Genomic DNA, 19,896 nt, shown 5'->3' with positions numbered 1-19,896 from the left:
GCATTAATGAACATCTTTCAGAACTTACAGCTTCACAAATGAGAGAAGATCCATTGGTGTCTTGCACAGAGTCTGGTGCCCCTGGAATTTCCCGTCAGAAAGAACTGTCCATCATATCTCTCAGTCTTTGCACTGTCTGAGTCACACTGTGGTACTGAGCTCTTCTCGTGTTTCTCGGAGCTTGCTTTAGATGGTCACATGCAGCACAGGACTCATCATGTCCTTCATGCCCTTCATGCCCTTCACATCAGGTACTCTGCCTCATACTACTTGGTCCACATTCTCCCTAGCTTTCCTTTTGCTGCATATATTTTTCTACAAGTCCTTATTGTCTTAGATATGCCTGGGCAGATTCAACTGCGTTTGAGTTTCAGGCTTTCTAAACTCATCTCAGAAGGTACAGCAGAACAAAGTCTCTACTGCTGCCAGGTGACCACTTGTTGTTACCACTTCCTATATGCTTTCTTTCTCTACTGTACCCCACAGACACTTGAAGAATGCAAAGTGTTCTCTCCTGATGTCCAGAGGTGTGAGCTTGTTGAGAGCTTGTGTGAGCCAAGAGTCGTGAATCTGTCTTTTGCTCTCCCTTCAGAATTCTTAACTTTACCATCTCATGGACACTGCAGCACAGGCTATCTTTGATACTCATATTCCCAACGACTTCCTCCTTGCTGGTGAGTATGAGATGCAGCAGAGCAGCTCTCTTCTTTGGTTTCTCTATGGCTTGGTTAAGAAGCTGTCAGCAGTGCTCTACAGAGATCTTCTGGATGTTGTGGGCTCTGCTGGGCTGTCCCTGCAGTAGGTACTGGAGAGAGTCAGGTTCCTGAGTGGGACAAGGGCCTGAAAATGTGAGGCACCTGTTTGTCTTTTTGAGTCCCCTTTTGCTTGTTTTTCATGATCTGGAATCAAGGAACAGATGCTGCCAGTCTCCTCTTGGAGCCATTTCCATCAGTTCTCAGCTGGCTCTTCTGCCACCCCAAGGCAGAGCTCAGTGCACTCTCACAGAGGGCAGCAGCCTATCCTTTTCTTCATTGACCATCAGTCATAGAGTCCATATTCCCTTTGCTACAGTTCAGAGGTGGGAACCATCCCACCACGTCTCTGTGAGCCAAACAAGACCCCAGGACTGCAAATGCAAAAGATTTCGAGCTCACTGAGTTTATGTTCGTTCTCATTAATGTAAAGACACTTCAGAATGCATCCCATTCCAGAAGCATTATGTGATATAGCCTGGCTGGGCCTTGTATCTACACCATGGTACTGATGTTCAGAAGGTGGCACACAGGTACACACAGGTACACTGTGGGGCTCACAGGTGTCCAGGAAGCACTGGCACCACCATGACTTTCCTGAAAGCCCAGAGCTGCATTTGCCAACTGGCTGGGGGTGTGCTGGAGACTCCAGGGAACTGCCATTCAAAGGAGAGCCCAGAAAAAACTGAAGTATCATCAGTGAAAGAATGTAGGTTTGTCACAGCCCTGTAATTCCTTAAGCTCCAGCATATGCAATAGATGGGGAAGAGAGAAAGATCTGACTCTTCATCTGGTGAGCTCATCCATTTGGTCAGCTGAATGTTCCATGGGGAGAGGTGAAAAATGACACCCTCAGGTGCCCATTACTGGGATACCTGATGTCATTTAGCATGGCCAAGAACACTCCCATTCCATGTCTGGCCCCCAGCTGATGCTCAGGAAGGAGGTGGCTCTCAGAGGCTGTCTACCACAGCTTGCAGGCACTGTTGCCACACATTTAGGAGAACCACAGGCACCTTGGTCATCACCGAATGCCTGTGTGCGAGCAAGCCACTTCCTGCTGAAGGAAAACAAAGGATGCAGACCAGGGGCTCACACATGCAGGCGACTGACTGTGCACATCTGATCTGAACCAACAGGAGAACCATCTCCTGTGGGTCTGTGGGGGAACTGAACCTAATTTCACTGCCAGGCTTTTCCATCTGGAGACGAGACACCTGCACCAATTGCCTCAGCTGAATGACTGCCCTGCACGGGAGAAATCAGAGGGTCCCTGTCCTTGTCTGTGTGTCCTTTTCGTTAAGGGCCAGGAACAGTGATATCCAGGTGAGGCATATTCAGCTCTTCTAGGCAAGCATGATCTGTTAGGATGAACCATATTTCTGGAATCAGTCTGTCTAGTGGTGATTAATTCATCTGACTTCAAAGTTCGCTTTGCAGAGCTGACCCAGTCTGTCAGCAGCTGCCAGCTCCAGATTTCCAAGGACATGTCCAGGGAGAGCAGTGAGGAAGAGAAAATGAAATTCTCTGCTGCTGATCTGCGCTGGGCTCCTGGGACTCAGGGAACTCATACAAGTGGGCAGTGCTGCAGAGAGACAGCTGTGCCCAGGAGCAGCTCTTCTGCACAGCACAGCCTGCAGGTGACAGGAGAGCAGAGAAAGGGGAGAGAGCTTATAGAATGCGTATGGTGTGAACTGGTGGTGAGCTCACTGGAGGAGCATTTCTCACAGTTTTTGAGAAGGTAAGTCTTTAGCTACAGGCAATGCAGCTACATTTTCCTGAAGGGATCACTGAATTTGGGTAATCCCATTGCAGATCTGGCTGAAGACACTTCATGTTTCTTTACTGTGGAGAAAGACCTTCTCTAGTTGAGGTCTTCCTTTCTCCAGCATCACAGCACAGCCCTGAGGGCTGCGTGTCCCAGGACGGCTGCAGGCTGTGCAGCCATGGCTGCAGCCGGGTGCCCAGGGCTGTCCTGCAGAGCAGGTCCTGCTGTGCCCCAGGGGCTGTGTGCCGGGGCAGGGACTGTGCTGCCTGCCAGGCTCAGCACTCAGCCTGCCTGGGGAGCTGCCCAGGGCGCTGTGGGGAGACGTGTGGGGGGAAGGAGCTCCCCGGCAGGGCAGGGCAGGGCAGGGCAGGGCAGGGCAGGGCAGGGCAGGGGCCTTCTGCTGCCACAGCTGCTGCCTGGAGCTGCAGGATCACAGATACTCTGCATCACAGGGCACTGCCAGAGACCTTTCTATAAGAATAGCAATTACAGGGATTTTAGGCCAACTTTTCTCTCTCCTGCTTCCATAGAAGGGTAAATAATTCATCGAGTTTGAGCACATCAACTGATAATCCTGAAGTGCAGACACCTTTCTTGTAGGAAGCTCACACCCAGAAATGCTGTGGTGATGAGGCACTGCTGAAGTATGTTGAGAAATAGAGAATATTCAGTGATGGGCAGTGGATTCTTTTTCTCTCAGCTGTGTCTGCCTTCTTTTCACAATATTTTGGGAGTACAATCATTCTCCATCTTCAACACTAGCAAGCTCAGAGCAATTTGAAACAAGCCCAACCAGCTCCCCTTTCTCTACTTTTCTCTCCCTTTACTAAGCAGAGGTGAATCCCTTTGCCTCACAGGTCTCATAGGCATTCATACTGAGTACAGCAGAAGTGCTCCAAATTTCTCAATTCAGCAAATAGTCCATGGACACACTGAGTGAGAGGAGAAAGTGCAGAAAAACGATCACAATTTGCTTTTGTGACCACATATTTTTGGTTTTGAGTGAACAGATGCTGACTAGCACCTCCCTATAAGAATTTACTTCCTGTGACACATTTTGAAAAGAAAACCTTTCCCTACATGACCACATTTCCCTGTCCCAATGGGGAGCAGACTGCATCCTGGGGAGAAAAAGTGCAGAAGCCCTCCAGGCAAACTCAACCTCAAGAAATGTAGCTCCCATCATTGGGGTTGAATGAACATTTTGCACACAGCAATCTCTGTCTTTTTGTACTCCTTAAACAGGTTCTTGTGCCCAAAGGCAGCAGATGCCCAACAGCAGCTCCATCAGCGAGTTCCTCCTCCTGGCGTTGGCAGACACGCGGCAGCTGCAGCTCCTGCACTTCTGGCTCTTGCTGGGCATCTACCTGGCTGCCCTCCTGGGCAACGGCCTCATCAGCACAGCCGTAGCCTGCCACCACCGCCTGCACACCCCCATGTACTTCTTCCTGCTCAACCTCGCCCTCCTCGACCTGGGCTGCATCTCCACCACTCTCCCCAAAGCCATGGCCAATGCCCTTTGGAACAACAGAGCCATTTCCTACTCAGGATGTGCTGCACAGGTATTTTTCTATTTGTTTTTATTTTCAGCAGAGTATTGCATTCTCACCATCATGTCCTATGACCGCTACGTTGCCATCTGCAAGCCCCTGCACTACGGGACCTTGATGGACAGCAGAGCTTGTGCCAGCATGGCAGCAGCTGCCTGGGGCACTGGGCTTCTCTATTCCCTTCTGCACACTGCCAACACATTTTCTCTGCCTCTCTGCCATGGCAATGCTCTGAACCAATTCTTCTGTGAAATCCCTCAGATCCTCAAGCTCTCCTGCTCAAAATCCTATCTCAGGGAATTTGGGCTTAGTGTGATTAGTGCCCTTGTTTTACTTGGGTGCTTTGTATTCATTGTTGTGTCCTATGTGCAGATCTTCAGGGCTGTGCTGAGGATGCCCTCTGAGCAGGGACGGCACAAAGCCTTCTCCACGTGCCTCCCTCACCTGGCTGTGGTCTCCCTGTTTCTCAGCACTGTGGTGTTTGCCCACCTGAAGCCCTTCTCCAGTTCCTCCTCATTCCTGGATCTGGTGGTGGCAATTCTCTACTCAGTGGTTCCCCCAACCCTGAACCCTATTATTTACAGCATGAGGAACAAGGAAATCAAGCATGCACTCAGCAAACTGTTGCAATATGCACTATCCCAGCTTCGATAAAATGCACATCATCCTCACGTGATTCACTGTATTTTTTTTTTTTACTTTATCTACGTTCGATTTTTTGACTTTGTAACTGTGATACAATAATCTGGAAAAAAAAAATTAAAAAAATTGCAATTTATTCCTCTTCTTCTTTCCCATCCACTTACTATTTTTTCATTCCAACTGCTCTGATAAATGTGGAACCAGATCACCCAAATAGATTAGAAGACACTGAAACACCTTGCAAAAAATACTGTTCCTTAACTGTTCTCTCTCCCTACATCATCTGAATTTGGAGGATGTACAGCCACAGTCAGCAGCACAACACGCTCTTTTCATTGCTGGTCTCTTTACGCTGCCACACTGCTCTCATGTCCTCGCATTTGTGCAGACCTGAAGGTCTTGTGTGTCTCACAACAGTGCTGTTGTCTCTACAGCAGCACTCCGGGGCTGCAGTCAGTAGTCAGCAATATGAACTGCTGTGTCACAGCTGGTCTCCTTGCTGGCACCACCATAACAAGAGGGGCTCATCAGAGCAGGACCAGAGAACTGGAGGCCTCTTCCAAAGCTGCTGTAAGGAATATACCTCAGGAGCTGCTCTATGACAAGACATTGAGATCTTCTGGTGCTTTCACTGAGTCAGTGGCTCGGATTCAGAGTCCCAAGGTGATCTGTTATGGTCTCAGGGCAGCACTGTGGTTGAGCATGGAAGGTGGCTCAGCACCACACAGTCGTTCGTTCCCTGCCCCCTTCCCAGTTGAAGAGGAGACAAAACTGAAATAAAACCACAAAGTCAAATCTATGGGTTGAGATAATATTATTTAGTAAGAGAAAAAAAAAGAAAGGGGTAGTAATTTTGACATGCGTTTTTATTCATCTATGATATATGTAGTATATATTCACGTTTTGCCCAAAGAGGTTGTGGATGCCCCTTCCCTGGATGCATTCAAGGCCAGGCTGGATGTGGCTCTTGGCAGCCTGGTCTAATGAAAGTAGATGATCATTGTGGTCCTTTTCATCCCAGTCCAGTCTATGATTCTATGATTCTATGATATACATAATATACGCAGTTGCAAACATTTTTGCATAGGGACCAATATATATGTATATATATTTGAAACTCCAGGTCCCATTGCAGGGTTTGGAGCAGCCACTGGGCTCATTGCACGGGTTGGAGCAACTACAGGGCTTGTCCTGGGAGTTGGAGAGACCACAGGGCTGTACCTCCTGGCACAGTGCACCTCCCTGGGGAGGAATTCTTTTACTTTTCTTATCACAGTGCTTGGAACAGCTACAGGAGCTGTAACAGGAGTGACCACCAAGGTTCATTGTGAGGGTAGGAGTGACAGTGGGGTCTGTCAAAAAGTGTGGAGCAACCACAGGACCTGTAGCAAGAATTGGAGCGGCTGCAGGATCTGTCCCAGGAATTGGAGAGGCTGCAACTCTGTCAGCAAATCCAGCTCTCTTCCCCTTGAGGATACTGAAGAGTGTTGAATACAGCTCAGTAGGTGTGTGCCAGGCCCTGGCACACTGCAGTGGTTTGTGCCTCTTTAGGATTACCTGGGCAATAGCAGACCTTCCCCAAATATTCTACCAGTTTGTGAGGATTCTGCAGTTGCCTGGAGACGAAGTTCCAAACCCCTGGGGGTGCCCACCCCTCCAGGTACCTGCCCAGACCATCCCACATCCCCTGCCATGCAGAACTATACTGCCTTGGGGCAGATATCTCTGTGATATTCTTGAATAACTGTTTAATCTGAAACAAGCTGAAACACGTTGAGAACACGTAGCAATGGGAGCACTCTGGTTTGAACATCCCACGAATAGACAAAATTCTCAGGAGCTATTGTTAGTAGCTTTTGAGCTTTAGGGAAAGAAGTGAAACGGAGGCTGAGGAACCGCTGGAAAGTGTTCTCCCTTACCTCCTCCATAGCTGGGCTCCCTGACAAAACCAAGAGTGTGATTAACTAATATCAACAATATTACTTCCAAAGAACGACTGCAGAGCTGAATGCACACAGAACTTGAGTTTGTCAGCTGACCATTTTATCACGATGTAAGCCAAGGCCAAACAGCACAGCAAAATAAAATCCCTAATCCAGCCCCCAGAGTTGAGAAACAGTTCCGCAGGAAAAACAAGCAGCAAGCAAGGAGCTGTGCAATGCAGTGTCATGAGAAGACTGAATGAGCTCCATAAGTTGGGAAACAATTGGCATCACGACCAGCAATTATCCAACTACCACAGAGCCCTGTGCTAACTTGCTCTGGACAGATCAGCTGCTGTCTCAGCCATTGCAGCCCCACATCAGGCACCAAAATGACGGTGGTGGTTTAAACCGGCAGGAGGCTCAGCACCACACAGGGCTTTGTGCACTGCCCCTTCCCACTGGGATGGATAAGAGAACTTGGAAAAAACAGAGCACAACACGTGGGTTGAAATAAAGCTCTTTACTAAGAGAGATAACAGGAAATGTGTGATAGTTATGACTATATGTACCTCCATATAGAATCATAGCATCATAGAATCGCTCAGGTTGGAAAAGGCTGGAGCAAGGTGTGTGTAAATCCAGTGCAAACTGTGATTAAAACCAGGAGAAAAGTAAGAGTAAACTTGGTGTAACATGTGAGTAAAACTTGGGTAGAGAGTGAGTGAAAAGCAAAGGAAATTGCAAGTAAAACCCTGAGTAAGGTGTGGGCACACACAAACTAAAGTGTGAGGGCACCCAGAGAAAAGTAAACCCAGAGTAAAGTGTGAGGTAACTCAAAGTAACGTATGAGTAAAATCCAAAATAAAGTTGGAGTAAACCTGGAGCTGAGGGTGAGTCAAAGACTGAGCAAAGTGTTAGTAAGCTCTGAGTAAAATGTGATCAAAAAGTGGAGTAAAGTGTGTGTAAAATCTGGAGTAAAGTGTGAGTAAAACCCAAAAGAAGATAGGAGTAAACCGGGAGTAAAGAATAAGCAAACTTGAAGTAAATTATAAACACTTCTGAAGTAAAGTATAAGTAAACCCAGAATAAAGCATGAGTAAAAGCTAGAGTAAAGTATGAGTGATATCAAAGTAAAGTGTGATTAAACTCAGAGTATGTTGTGAGTACATCCAGAGTAAAGTTTGAGTAAACACACAGCAAAGCATAAGTAAATATGAACTAATGTGTGAGTAATCCCAGAGTAAAGTCTGAGTAAACCTGGAGTACATTGTGAATACACTCAGAGTAGAGTGTGAATAAAATCTGGATAAAAGTCAGAGTAAAGCAGAAGTAAAGTATCAGTAAACCCAGAGAAAAGTGTGAGGTAATCAGATGTAAAGTGTGAATTAAACCAGTGTAAAGTGTGAATAAACCCTGAAGTAACGTGTGAGTACACTCGGAATAGACTGTGAGTACGCCAGTTGTGCAGTGTGAGTAAAGCCTGGAGAAAAGTAAGAATAAAGCTGGAGAAATTCTTGAGTAAAGGAAGTAAACTGAGAGTAAAACACAAAGGTGAGAGTACACCTGGAGTATGGTGTGAGTAAAATCTGGAGAAAAGCAAGAGTAAACATGGAGAAAAGTGTGAGTAAACTTGAAGTAAAGTCTGAGTAAACCTGGAGCTTAGCATGAGTAAACCCCAGAATAAAGTGTGATTAAACCTGAAATAAAGCATGAGTGAACCTGGAGTAAAGTTTGCATACAACCTGAAGTAAGGTGTGAGCAGACCCAGAGTACAGCGTGACTGAGAAAAGTGACCCTTAGAAAAGTAAGAGTAAACCCGAAGTAAAGTGTGAGTGAAACCCAGACAAAGTGTGAGTGCACACAGAGTAGAGTATAAATGCACCCGGAGTAAAGTGTTTGTAAACTTGAAGTAAAGTGTGTGTAAACCTGGTGTTAAGTGTTAGTAAACATGGAGTAAAGTGTGAGTAAAACCCTGTGATTGTGTTCTTGCCGTGGAAATTTCCAGTCACACAGAAAGCTGCTGAACAGAGTAAGGTTGAGACTGGAGTGTTCCAACCTGGGCAGAATCGGCACAGGCACTCGGTAAGGTAATTACATCAGGTAGGGGAGAGCCTGGAACAGGATAGAATGAGTGTGTTAATTTTTGAGAATATTGCCCTCCTATTGCCATAAAAAGTACAGAACATACCTAAAAACAATGGGTTGGTAACAGTCATTGCGTGGAAATGTAAGGAAGAAGAGCGTTGTGAAGATTGTGAGCCTGGGATGCTCAACCAATGAATGCCAGGAGAGGCTTTACCTGCATCTGACCCAGGGTATATAAAGGGATGGATTTCACTGAGTACTTGTCCAGTTTCTCCCTTGTCGGCAGGGGGAGTGCACCCATTACTGCAATAATGCATAATCTGCTCTTCAGAAAGTTCTTTGCCTGATTAGAAATTGTTGATCTGGAGCGTGTTTCTCACAATATGGTGCCGAAACCTGGGAAACAACAACGTCTGTGGTGAGCCTCCACTTCTACAGCACAGGACAGTGTACCCCGCTCATTATTCTGCAGCCCTGTGGGTTGGCTTTCATTGGGTTGGGGGTTTTCCTTGGGCTTATGGTGTCATCTGCTGGGGTACTGGGTTAATCCCTTGATTTTGGGGGTCATGCTAGGAGTTCTGGGTGCTCTCAGTTATCCATTTGGATTTTGGGGTTCATTGTGGAGCCAGTTGTGTACCCGAGGCTGTTTTTAAGAGGCAAGATCTGTGAACAGCTGAGGGATAGGGATGGACAGCAGGCACTGTGGTGTTGTGTGACTGACCTGATAACTCCTGGCAACTCTGTGCACAGAGCAAGGTAAGAACAATCATGTGTGATTAAGTACTGCCTTGGAGGTCGAGGTCTGGGACTCTGATGTTTTATGTGAACATCTTGCAAAAAGGTTACTTAATGATACACCTCATTTCGTAGGACTGAGGCTTGGTGTGCTCGGCGCTGCAAAAGGGCGGATTCTGCAGTCCTACGGCCATAGGTTGCTGAGAGAAATGGAGAACAAGAGTTCCAAGGTGAGGGACAGTGAGTGAGCCACCAGAGCAGTGCCTGCTGTAAGTCCTTTAGGAAATATAGTGAAAAATTGAAAGAGAAATTTGAGCACCAGAGATAAAACATAACAGAAAATGATTAGAAATTGTGTAGCTGTGTGGCCTAAATAACCAATTACAGAGGAATCAGAATTTTGGTGCATAACAGGAAATATCATAAATCCAAATGCTTTGGCCCAACCATTAACAAGAGAATTTTTAAAATGAGTCCCATTATCTGACTCAATCCTTTCTGGGGTGCCATGTCGCCACAGGACTTGTTTCTCCAGACCCAGTATGGTGTTTCGGGCGGTAGCATGGGGTACTGCATATGTTTCGAGCCACCCAGTGGTTGCCTCCACCATAGTGAGCACATAACGCTTACCACTGTGAGATCGTGGCAAGGTGATAGAATCAACCTGCCATGCCTCCCCATATTTGTACTTTGGCCATCGCCCTTCCTCCCAGAGAGGTTTCATCCTCTTGGCTTGTTTACTTGTGGCACATGTGTCGCAGTTATGAATCACCTGTGCAATAGTGTCCATAGTTAATTCCACCCCTTGGTCTCCAGCCCATTTGTATGTTGCATCGCATCCTTGATGGCCTGAGGTCTCACGGGCCCATCGAGCCTGAAATAATTCACCCTTGTTCTGCCAGTCCAGGTCTATTTGAGCCACCTCAATTCTGGCAGCTCGGTCTACCTGATGGTTATTTTGCTGTTCTTCAGTAGCCCGACTCTTGGGCACATGAGCATCCACATGATGCGCCTTTACAGCCATATCCTTTATTTGGGCAGCAATGTCTTTGCACAGTTCAGCAGCCCAAATAGGATTACTCCTTCTTTGCCAATTATTTTGCTCCCACTGCTGTAACCACCCCCATAAGGCATTCGCTACCATCCATGAGTCAGTATAAAGATAGAGCACTGGCCACCTCTCCCGTTCAGCAACATCTAAGGCCAGCTGGACAGCCTTTACCTCTGCACATTGCCTTGATTCGCCTTTCCCTTCAGTGGCCTTGCAACTTGTGGCTCCACACAGCAGATTTCCATCTGCGATGCTTCCCCACAATACAACACGACCCATCTGTGAACAGGGCATATTTCTTTTCATTTTCTGGTAGTTCACTGTATGGTGCGGCCTCTCTGTTGGAAATATCCAAATAATTTTCTAGGACGGTATCTCTGATGAAGCCGATTTTATTCACAATTGCAGTGGAGGGCCTCCTGCAAGCAAGAGAGCACCCCAGAAAAACAGAATTACATCTTTTATTCCGTATTCCCCGATGCTGATCTCCTTCTCCCCTAGTTCCTCATAAGCTGAGTGCTTTAGGTTCACAATCTTCTCGACGCTTCACTAAACATGCAGACACTGGACAAACATGAATCTTTGCAGCCTAAGCATAGATCTGTAATTAATTAATGGACTTATTCCACACTTGACACTTCTTTTGCAGATACCTTCTTGTCTTCCCTTCCACAAAGACAAGCTTGGGAGAAGAACAGAGGGGAGGATCTTGGTGCCTGCTCATCACATCCCAAACTTCTCACGGAATCAGACAGTTCAGCCTTGTGTAGAGGCCCTGGCTTCTTTGATGTTTGTTAAATCTGTTTTTCTTTTGTAGGGAGTTTCTTATCCTAACAGAACAACTCTACAAGATGTTTTCTAATCCCTAATACTATACACACATTGTTTGGAACATTTAACAACTACTACAGTTTCGCAAGAAAGAATTAACACATAAAACATAATTCAGTAACAATGCTTCTAAAACACGCTGCTCACATATGCAGTATTTTACTTCTTATATCAACTATTTCTAAGGATGTTACAGAATACGAATGCATTGTGTTCTACTTCTTCAAACCAATTGCTCTTTTTAATATCAAATGCAGAAACAACAGTAGAGGAAGAGTAAATCCAGAGTAAAGAGTGTGCAAACCTGCTAGAAAGTGTGAGTAAAACCCAGAGAAAACTGTGAGTAAACCTAGAGTCAAGTGTGAATAAACTCAGAGTAAAGTGTGAGAAACATCTGGAGTCAAGTGTGCGTAGGCCCAGAAGAGAGAGCGTACACACCTGGAGTAGGGTGTCAGTAAAACCTGGAGAAAAGTGTGAGTAAAACCAGAGTCAAGCGTGAGTAATGTTGAGGAAAAGTTTGAGTAAATCTTGAGTAAAGTGTGAGTACAACGCACTCAAAAAAGAAGTGTGAGTAAACTCGGAGTAAAGTGCAAGTAAACTTGGAGTAAAGAGTGAGGTAAGCCCAAGTCAAGTGTGAGAAAACCCAGACTAAAGTGTTAGTAAACATGGAGTAAAGTGTGAGTAAAAGCCAGTGTAAGGTGTGAGTCCACCCAGAGTAGAGGAAAAGTAAACCCATAGTAAAGAGTGTGCAAACCTGGGGAAAATTGTGTATAAAACCCGGAGAATACTCTGAATAAATCAGGATTAAATGTGAGTGAACTCAGAATAAAGTGTGAGAAAAACCCGGAGTAAAGTGTGGGTAGGCCTGGAACAGAGGGTGTACACAGCCAGAGTAGGGTGTCAGTAAAACCCAGAGAAAAGTGTGAGTAAACCCAGAGTCAAGTGTGGGTAAATTTAAGGAAAAGTCTGAGTAACTCTTGAGCAAAGTGTGAGTCAGAGATACTTGAGTCAAGTGTGAGTAGGCCTGGAGTAAAGTGCGATTAAAATTGGAATAAAGAGAGGTAACTCCAATGTCATGGTTCTGTGTTTTTGGTTTTCAGCATTCCACACCATAACATCAAGCAGTGCACTGGGAGTTAAAGTGTTCATGCTGCAGTTCCAGGTACCTGTCCCTGTACATTACTGAAGTCATGGCACCTGGCCCTTTGGATGGGGCGCTCTCTTGCTGCCTGGCAGTGGGTGCTGGAGGTGCTTTCCCAGCCCTTCCAAGCTTTTCAGGTTTGACTCACTCAGGAACTCTCTCTCTCTCCTATCTTACCTGGTTTATTAGTCTCAGTTTCAATTAGATTATATGATACTGTGTTATCTTGCATTCCAGTATCATAGTAAAATAAGTTTTCCTCCATAGATCATTGCTGCTGTTTTTGCTTTTTTCCTTCCTTGAGCCCAGCTTCCATCTTCCTATCTCTCTTCCTTCACCCTTCCCATTTTGTGGGGCTTGGAGGGGGGCCAGGGGCCTACTGCCCCCTGTCACGGGCATAGACTGACCTAGATAACTCTGTGACAGAACCTCACCATCATCTTCCAAGGCACCTGCCAGTTTCCAGGTAGACACAACCAAGTCCTGAGGTCCTGAGGTAGAGCTGAGCTCATGGCAGCATTCCTACCCACCTCCTCCTGATGGCCTCAAGCTGATCAGTCACATCACCTCCTGTACATACATCACCTCACATTCATCACTGCATTGCACGCATTTGCTCAAAGACTCCATGATTCCTGCTCTGCTCAGGACAGCCAAGTACTCAAAGTTTAGGGTTAGGGAAGGGGTTGAAGGTGAGGAGGGCAGAGCACAGGAGCAGGCTCTATGGGTGGTGGGTGTTCAGGACAGGAATTAAGGGTTAGAACTCACCTTTTGGGGCAGAGATTAAGCAAAGGTTCAGTGAGAGGGCTTGGTGTCCTGCTAAGGTTTTCAGGACACTGTTAGGGTATGGACAAGCATTATGGATTAGTGTTTTGATGTGGGCTGCAGTTTGGGCAAGCACTAAATACAATCTTTGAATGTTTTCAACAAAGCTTGGTTTTAGCATGAGTAGGAGAGTAAGTGTGGGAATCTGTGCAGTCCATTCCTTGGGAATGTTCTTGGCAGCAACTTTCAAAGAGGCCCTGAGCCTTCAGGCACCGCCATGAGGAGATCTCCATTAGCGACAGACTTGCTGTGGTGGAAACAATCTGTGTGACAGAAGTGCCCACTGCATGTCCTTGCTTGTGTTTGCAGCCACACAGCAGCACTGTCACCAAGCCACAGGAGCTGCAAGGCTGAGGGGCAACGGGGTTGAGTTTCAGCTCAACACACCACCACACCACTGAATTCTGTCCCTGAGTGCAACACTGAGCCTTTTCTTGAAGAGTTTCTGTCTCACCTCTGTTGGCTGTTCCATTCCTGAAGTGGATGTGGCACCTTACTCAGGAAGGAGAAGGACACCAAGCTCTGCAGGAGGACCTACCTGCAAATTCATGCTCCAGAATGTCTCCTGAGAGTCCTGGGAAACCTTTCCTGTACTCTCATGCATACGTCAGCTACCCTAGGGCATCCTGAAGGCAGTGCCCACCTACCTCTGTGAGGCAAATGGAAAGAAATTGTCAGGGAAACGTTTAAACCTCTGAGATGAGAACCCATATCCAATAACTTTTCCTATGCAAAGTCTCATAGAGACTGAGGAAGAGTGGATCTCAGAACCAACATGCAAACCAGGTGCTGCTGCTGGCCTGTCAGAGGCACTGACAGATGTGAGCCTGCAAGCACAGACCCCAGCCAGGAGCCAAGGGACGGCCAGTCAGCTATTGCAGGCTGAAGTCACCACACAGTTGGATTAACAGCCGTGTGCTTCCTGCTGGATTGTGGGTTTCTGAGAACAACTGACCCCAGCAGATCTACAAATGTCTCCCAGGAAGGAAGACAGACAAAGTCATTGCATGTCCTTTGTTTTGTTCAGATTCACTGAGAGCTTGGTTCCTTATGTACACTATATCTGGGCTACACTGCATATGTACAAACTGAGCAGTGATCAATGTGGATAATAGCTTTTAAATGGAAAATATTAGAATGCATAAGATAAAGAAAAAAATACTCAAAAAATTACACGTAAATAGGAATACACAAACCGAAAGAAGACAATTCGATTTTGTTAAAATCTGCATTACAACTCCTAGACAGAAGAAGGTGGGCAGTTCACTGATTTCGAAACACATTTGGCCATTACTTTCCACAGAGCATCCTTGAGCTCCTGGTTCCTCATGCTGTAGATGAGGGGGTTCATTACTGGAGGCACCACTGAGTACAGAAATGAAACTACAGGATCCAGAGATGGGGAGCAAATGGAGGGTGGCTTCAAATAGGCAAACATCAGAGTGCTGAGAAACAGGGAGAGCACAGCCAGGTGAGGGAGGCATGTGGAGAAGGCTTTGTGTCGTCCCTGCTCATAGGGCATCCTCAGCACGGCCCTGAAGATCAGCACATAGGAGAAAAGAATGAAAGCAAAACAACCAAAGATGATTAAGGCACTAAATATGATAAGTCTAACTTCTGTGACATAAGAACCAGAGCAGGAGAGCTTGAGGATGTGGGGGATTTCACAGAAGAACTGATCCACAGCATTGCCTCGGCACAGTGGCTGAGAAAATGTATTGGCAGTGTGCAGCAGAGCATGGAGAAGTCCAGTGCCCCAGGCAGCTGCTGCCATGGTGGCACAAGCTCTGCTGTCCATCAAGGTCCTGTAGTGCAGGGGCTTGCAGATGGCAACATAGCGGTCATAGGACATGATGGTGAGGATGGAATACTCTGCTGATATCAGAAAGACAAACAGAAAGGTCTGTGCAACACATCCAGCATAGGAGATGTGCCTGGTGTCCCAGAGGGCATCGGCCATGGCTTTGGGGAGAGTGGTGGAGATGCAGCCCAGGTCGAGGAGGGCGAGGTTGAGCAGGAAGAAGTACATGGGGGTGTGCAGGCGGTGGTGGCAGGCTACGGCTGTGCTGATGAGGCCGTTGCCCAGGAGGGCAGCCAGGTAGATGCCCAGCAAGAGCCAGAAGTGCAGGAGCTGCAGCTGCCGCGTGTCTGCCAACGCCAGGAGGAGGAACTGGCTGATGGAGCTGCTGTTGGGCATCTGCAGTTCCTGGGCATGCAGTCCTGTGCAGAGTGCAGAACATAATGACGAGTCAAGGCCATTCTCAGAGTCACTCCTCCTGCTATATTATAATACCTTTACTTTCTCTTTAGCAAATGTTCCATTGGCTCCATTTAATTTCATGAAGCTCCACTACTCATAAGCAGAGGAAGCATCTGGAGCTTTAACCTTTCTCTCATTTTTAATCTTATCCCATCTCCTTGGATATTTTCATCTGTTTCATGTCTCATATCTTTACCCCAACTGCTCTTAGAGCCCACAACCCTAACCTCTGTGCACTGTCTGTTAGTGAAATCTGTCTGTTTGTGGGATAAGTGCATTATTCATGTCTGCAGAAAATGACAATAATTTCAACAGGTTCAATCCTTTGAGAAAGGAGAGACTGATTGCATGTGCCTGTACACAAAACAAGCTATTGATTAAAGAAAAATCTGGGAGTCTCAGAGCTGTCTTCAAAGTTGACAGCCCCTTTTATATTCCTGCCTTCATTCATCCTTCAGTCAGAGTAGGAAAAGGAATATCCTTGCCTTGCCTCTCCTCTTGCAACATGCCCTTAGAAACACTCTGGGTGCAGTGTAGCTATGAGCTCCCTGCCCCAGGCGGCAGCTGTGGCAGCAGAAGACCCCTGCCCTGCTGTGATGGAGGCTCCTTCCCCCCACACGTCTCCCCGCAGCGCCCTGGGCAGCTCCCCAGGCAGGCTGAGTGCTGAGCCTGGCAGGCAGCACAGTCCCTGCCCCGGCACACAGCCCCTGGGGCACAGCAGGACCTGCTCTGCAGGACAGCCCTGGCACCCGGCTGCAGCCCTGGCTGCACAGCCTGAAAGGCGGAAAAGGGGCCGCATAAGAAAAGCAAAAGGCAAAAAGAAGGTTTCACTGTAACTGAGAATAGGGGGGAGGATAAAGGGGGATAGTTAGGGATAGTTTGTAGAAGCAGGAATGTAGAGCTTGTTAGAGAAAGGGGAATAGCAGGCACAGGGTCTGGGATAGTGAGGGGGATGAAGGCCATACTGATAAGGTTTGAGACATCTGGCAGGGAGGTGATTAGATGTCCACAAGAGTGAGACAAAACTAGTTTGGGGGATGCCCCCCTCTTCTCTGCCAGGAGTTATGGCGAGGAAGGTCAGAAGCCTTCACGAAAAAGACAACAAATTCAACTCATGACCCACTATGCAAGCGCAACAGGGGAGGGTCTGCATGCTTTGGGCTATAATGAATATGTATCCGAATTCCGGGAAACCATTGATTTTTTATTAGTTCGCCCTTTATCTGTAGCACGACTTTTCTGGACAGTGTGCCAGCTTGGAGGAATTATCCCCCTTGCACCAGGGCTTTTGTGCAATTGCCAATAAAACATAGCTTCTCTGTGTCCTTACAGGCTACAGGGTTTGATTTTCCGCATGTCACAGCCTGCAGCCGTCCTGGGACACGCAGCCCTCAGGGCTGGGCTCTGATGCTGTAGCACAGAAGCCCTCAGCTGAAGCCAAAATGTTTCCATGATAACAAAACATGGAGTGCCTTCAGCCTGGTCTGCAATGGGATATCCCAGAGTTAGTTATCCCTCTACTAAAAGCAGCTGCATGGCCTGCAGTGAGACTTACCTTGTCAAGGGCTGTGAGCAATGCTCCTGCACTCAGCTCACAGCTGCTCACAATGTACACATCTTGAGATCTCTCTCTCCTTTCCCTTCTGTCCTCCTGTCACCTGCAGGCTGTGCTGTGCAGAAGAGCTGCTCCTGGGCACAGCTGTCTCTCCGCAGCAGCACTGCCCATTTGTAGGAGCTCCCTGTTTCCCAGGAGCCCGGCCCAGCTCTCCAGCAGAGGATGTCATTTTCTCACTGCTCTCCCTGGAGATGACCCTGGGGCTCTGGGGCTGGCAGCTCCTGATAGACAACAGGGTCATCTCTGTAAAATGCACTTTGAAGTCAGATGAATTAATCACCAGTAGACAGACTGATTCCAGAAGCATTGTTTGTCCTAGCAGATTGTGTGTGCCTAGCAAAGCTGCAAATGCTCCATCTGGTCTGGTGGTTTTACAGTTCTTGCTATCGGTATTCCACATCATAACATCATGTAAAGCACGGGGAATTGAAGATTTAACACTCCAGTTCTGTGGACTGACTGTTCTGAACACCTGGCTCTCAGAAGAGAAGAAGAACTGCATACCCCAGAGGACTCTGAGTTCAGAGAGGAAGATAGGGAAGATAAGGAAGATAAGGGAGGAAGCCCCGGGATCTCTCATTTACTTGCTGCCCCATGTGTGGGAGCGCTCCCCAGCCGTGCACCTTCAGTTCAAAGTCAGGCTTTTGGTTTCAGACACTCACTCTCTCATTTTATTTGATTTAATACCCTAAATTCCAATTTTATTTTATAATATTGTGTTGTCTTGCATTTTGATATCATATTTAGTAGATTTGACTTTCCTCCTTAGATTGTTGTCACTGCTTTATTTTTACTATTTATTTTATTTTGATTTATTTTATTTATTTTATTTTGATTTATTATTATTATTATTATTATTATTATTATTATTATTATTATTATTATTATTATTTTTGGCCAGTAGGACTGCAGGCCTGCTGCCCTCTGTCACGGGCACAGATTGCTCTAGATCACTCCGTGACAAGACAACACACTCAGTCATATGGTCTGCTTTTAGGGCAGATGTTTGGAGCCAAAAGTTGGACTTGATGATCCTTGCAGGTCCTTTCCATTGCAGGATATGCCAGGATTCTATGACAGTGGGCACAAGCACAGTGATGTTGAAGTCACTGTGCTGTCACAGTGGATAGGAGCTCAGCGACTCCAAGTCACTGTGATGTCTTGGAGACATGGAGAGCAGTGATGTCAGAACTACTGAGTTGTGGCAGTGGTCAGTATTACAGTGATGTCAGAGTCACTGCACTGTAAAGGAGAGACAAACTCAGTGATTTCAGCTGCACTGTGTTGTCACAGCACACTGTGATGAACACAGTGGTGTTGCAGTCATTGCTCTGTGACAGTGAGAAGGAACACTGTAATGTCAGGGTCACTGTGCTGTCCAGTGGATGCAGGCCAGGAGCGTTGTGATGTCAGTTAGTGTGCTGTCACAGTGGGAAGGAGCACAGTGATGGCAGATCCACTGCTCTGTCACAATGGGCAGTAGGGCAGTGATGATGGATCAAGGCAGATTAGAATCATAGAATCATAGAATCACAAGGTTGGAAATGAGCTGTAAGATCATCTGGTCCAACCGTCCTCCCACTACCATTTCCACCACAAGCACTAAACCATATCTTGTAGCTCCTCATCCTGATGCCTTTTGAACACTGCCAGGGACGGCGTCTCCACCAGATCCCTGGGCAGCCATTCAGTGCCTGACCACTCTCAGAGAGAACAAGTTCTTCCTTATGTCTAACCTAAACCTTCTCTGGTACAACTTGTGGCCATTTCCTCGGGTCCTGTTTGTTGCCTGGGAGAAGAGGCCAAACCCTTCTTCATCACAACTTGCCTTCAGGAGACTGTAGAGTGCAGTGAGGTCTCCTCTGAGCCTCCTCTTCTCCACACTAAACTATCCCAGGTCCCTCAGCCGCCCCTCATAAGACTTGTGCTCCAGATCCCTCATCAATTTTGTTGCCCTTCTCTGGACATGTTTCAGGGTCTTTCTTGTAGTGAGGGGCCCAAAACTGAACACAATATTTGAGGTGCTCCCTCACCAGCGCTGAGTACAGAGGGATGATCACCTCCCTGCTCCTGCTGGCCATGCTGTTTCTATTGCAGGCCAGGATGCCATTGGCCCTCTTGGCCACCTGGGCATGCTGTCTGCTCACGTTCAACCAAGCATCAACCATCACCCTCAGGTCTATTTCCACTTCACAGTCATCCAGCCACTCATGCCCAAGCCTGTAGCGCTGCATGCGGTTGCGGTTATTGTATCCAAAGTGAAGAACCCGGAAGGAGCTCTGCATGTGGGTTTAGCATCACATATGCCATCCTCAGAGCCATACATCCCAGTGAGGAAATGGTGCCTGTACCTTGGACTTGAGACATCTGAAGTTGAAAGATCGGTTGTGACTGACTACTTGTTCAGAGTGGGCCACTCTCACATCCCACATCCTGGGATGAGACACACTGCCCATGTGGGACTTGGTTCTCATGACATCTTTGCACTCCATGCAGAGTCTGGCAGCTGCTGTCCCCTTCTCTTTCATTTGACAACACACAAACCTCCATCCCACTGCCCCAGGAAGGGCCCTGAGCCAGCATGAGGGACAGGATCTCCCTGCCAAGGCTCTGGGGATCAGGGCTTGGCCTTTCTGCTCCATAAGACAAAGGAGGCTTTTCTCAGCATCACAGCCACCATCCCAGTGCCTTGGTCTGCCTGCAGTCATGGCTTCCA

General features: G+C 47.2%; 3 protein-coding genes and 1 long non-coding RNA gene across 8 annotated transcripts in view; 3 read left to right on the top strand and 1 right to left on the bottom strand.

Moving 5' to 3' along the window:
- Positions 1-19,896, top strand: part of LOC128091903 (olfactory receptor 14J1-like) — a 335,467-nt gene that overhangs the window by 111,330 nt on the left and 204,241 nt on the right. The gene's annotated exons all lie outside the window — the stretch shown is intronic.
- Positions 1-19,896, top strand: part of LOC128091909 (uncharacterized) — a 233,459-nt gene that overhangs the window by 72,342 nt on the left and 141,221 nt on the right. The window lies entirely within an intron of this gene.
- LOC128091900 (olfactory receptor 14A16-like) lies at positions 3,774-4,724 on the top strand. The gene has a single exon (XM_052705306.1). It carries the CDS (start codon positions 3,789-3,791, stop codon positions 4,722-4,724), a length of 936 nt encoding a protein of 311 aa, XP_052561266.1. The 5' UTR covers positions 3,774-3,788.
- LOC128091878 (olfactory receptor 14C36-like) overlaps positions 14,546-19,896 on the bottom strand; it is a 112,862-nt gene continuing 107,511 nt past the window's right edge. Inside the window, exon 2 of the mRNA XM_052705284.1 lies at positions 14,546-15,525. Coding sequence (XP_052561244.1) covers positions 14,546-15,502 — 957 coding nt within the window. The 5' untranslated portion in view covers positions 15,503-15,525. The remainder of the gene's footprint in view (positions 15,526-19,896) is intronic.

This window comes from Tympanuchus pallidicinctus, unplaced genomic scaffold, assembly GCF_026119805.1.
Source record: "Tympanuchus pallidicinctus isolate F22 unplaced genomic scaffold, pur_lepc_1.0 scaffold54, whole genome shotgun sequence".
Classification (NCBI taxonomy): Eukaryota; Metazoa; Chordata; class Aves; order Galliformes; family Phasianidae; genus Tympanuchus; species Tympanuchus pallidicinctus.
This window is presented reverse-complemented; position numbering and strand designations above follow the sequence as displayed.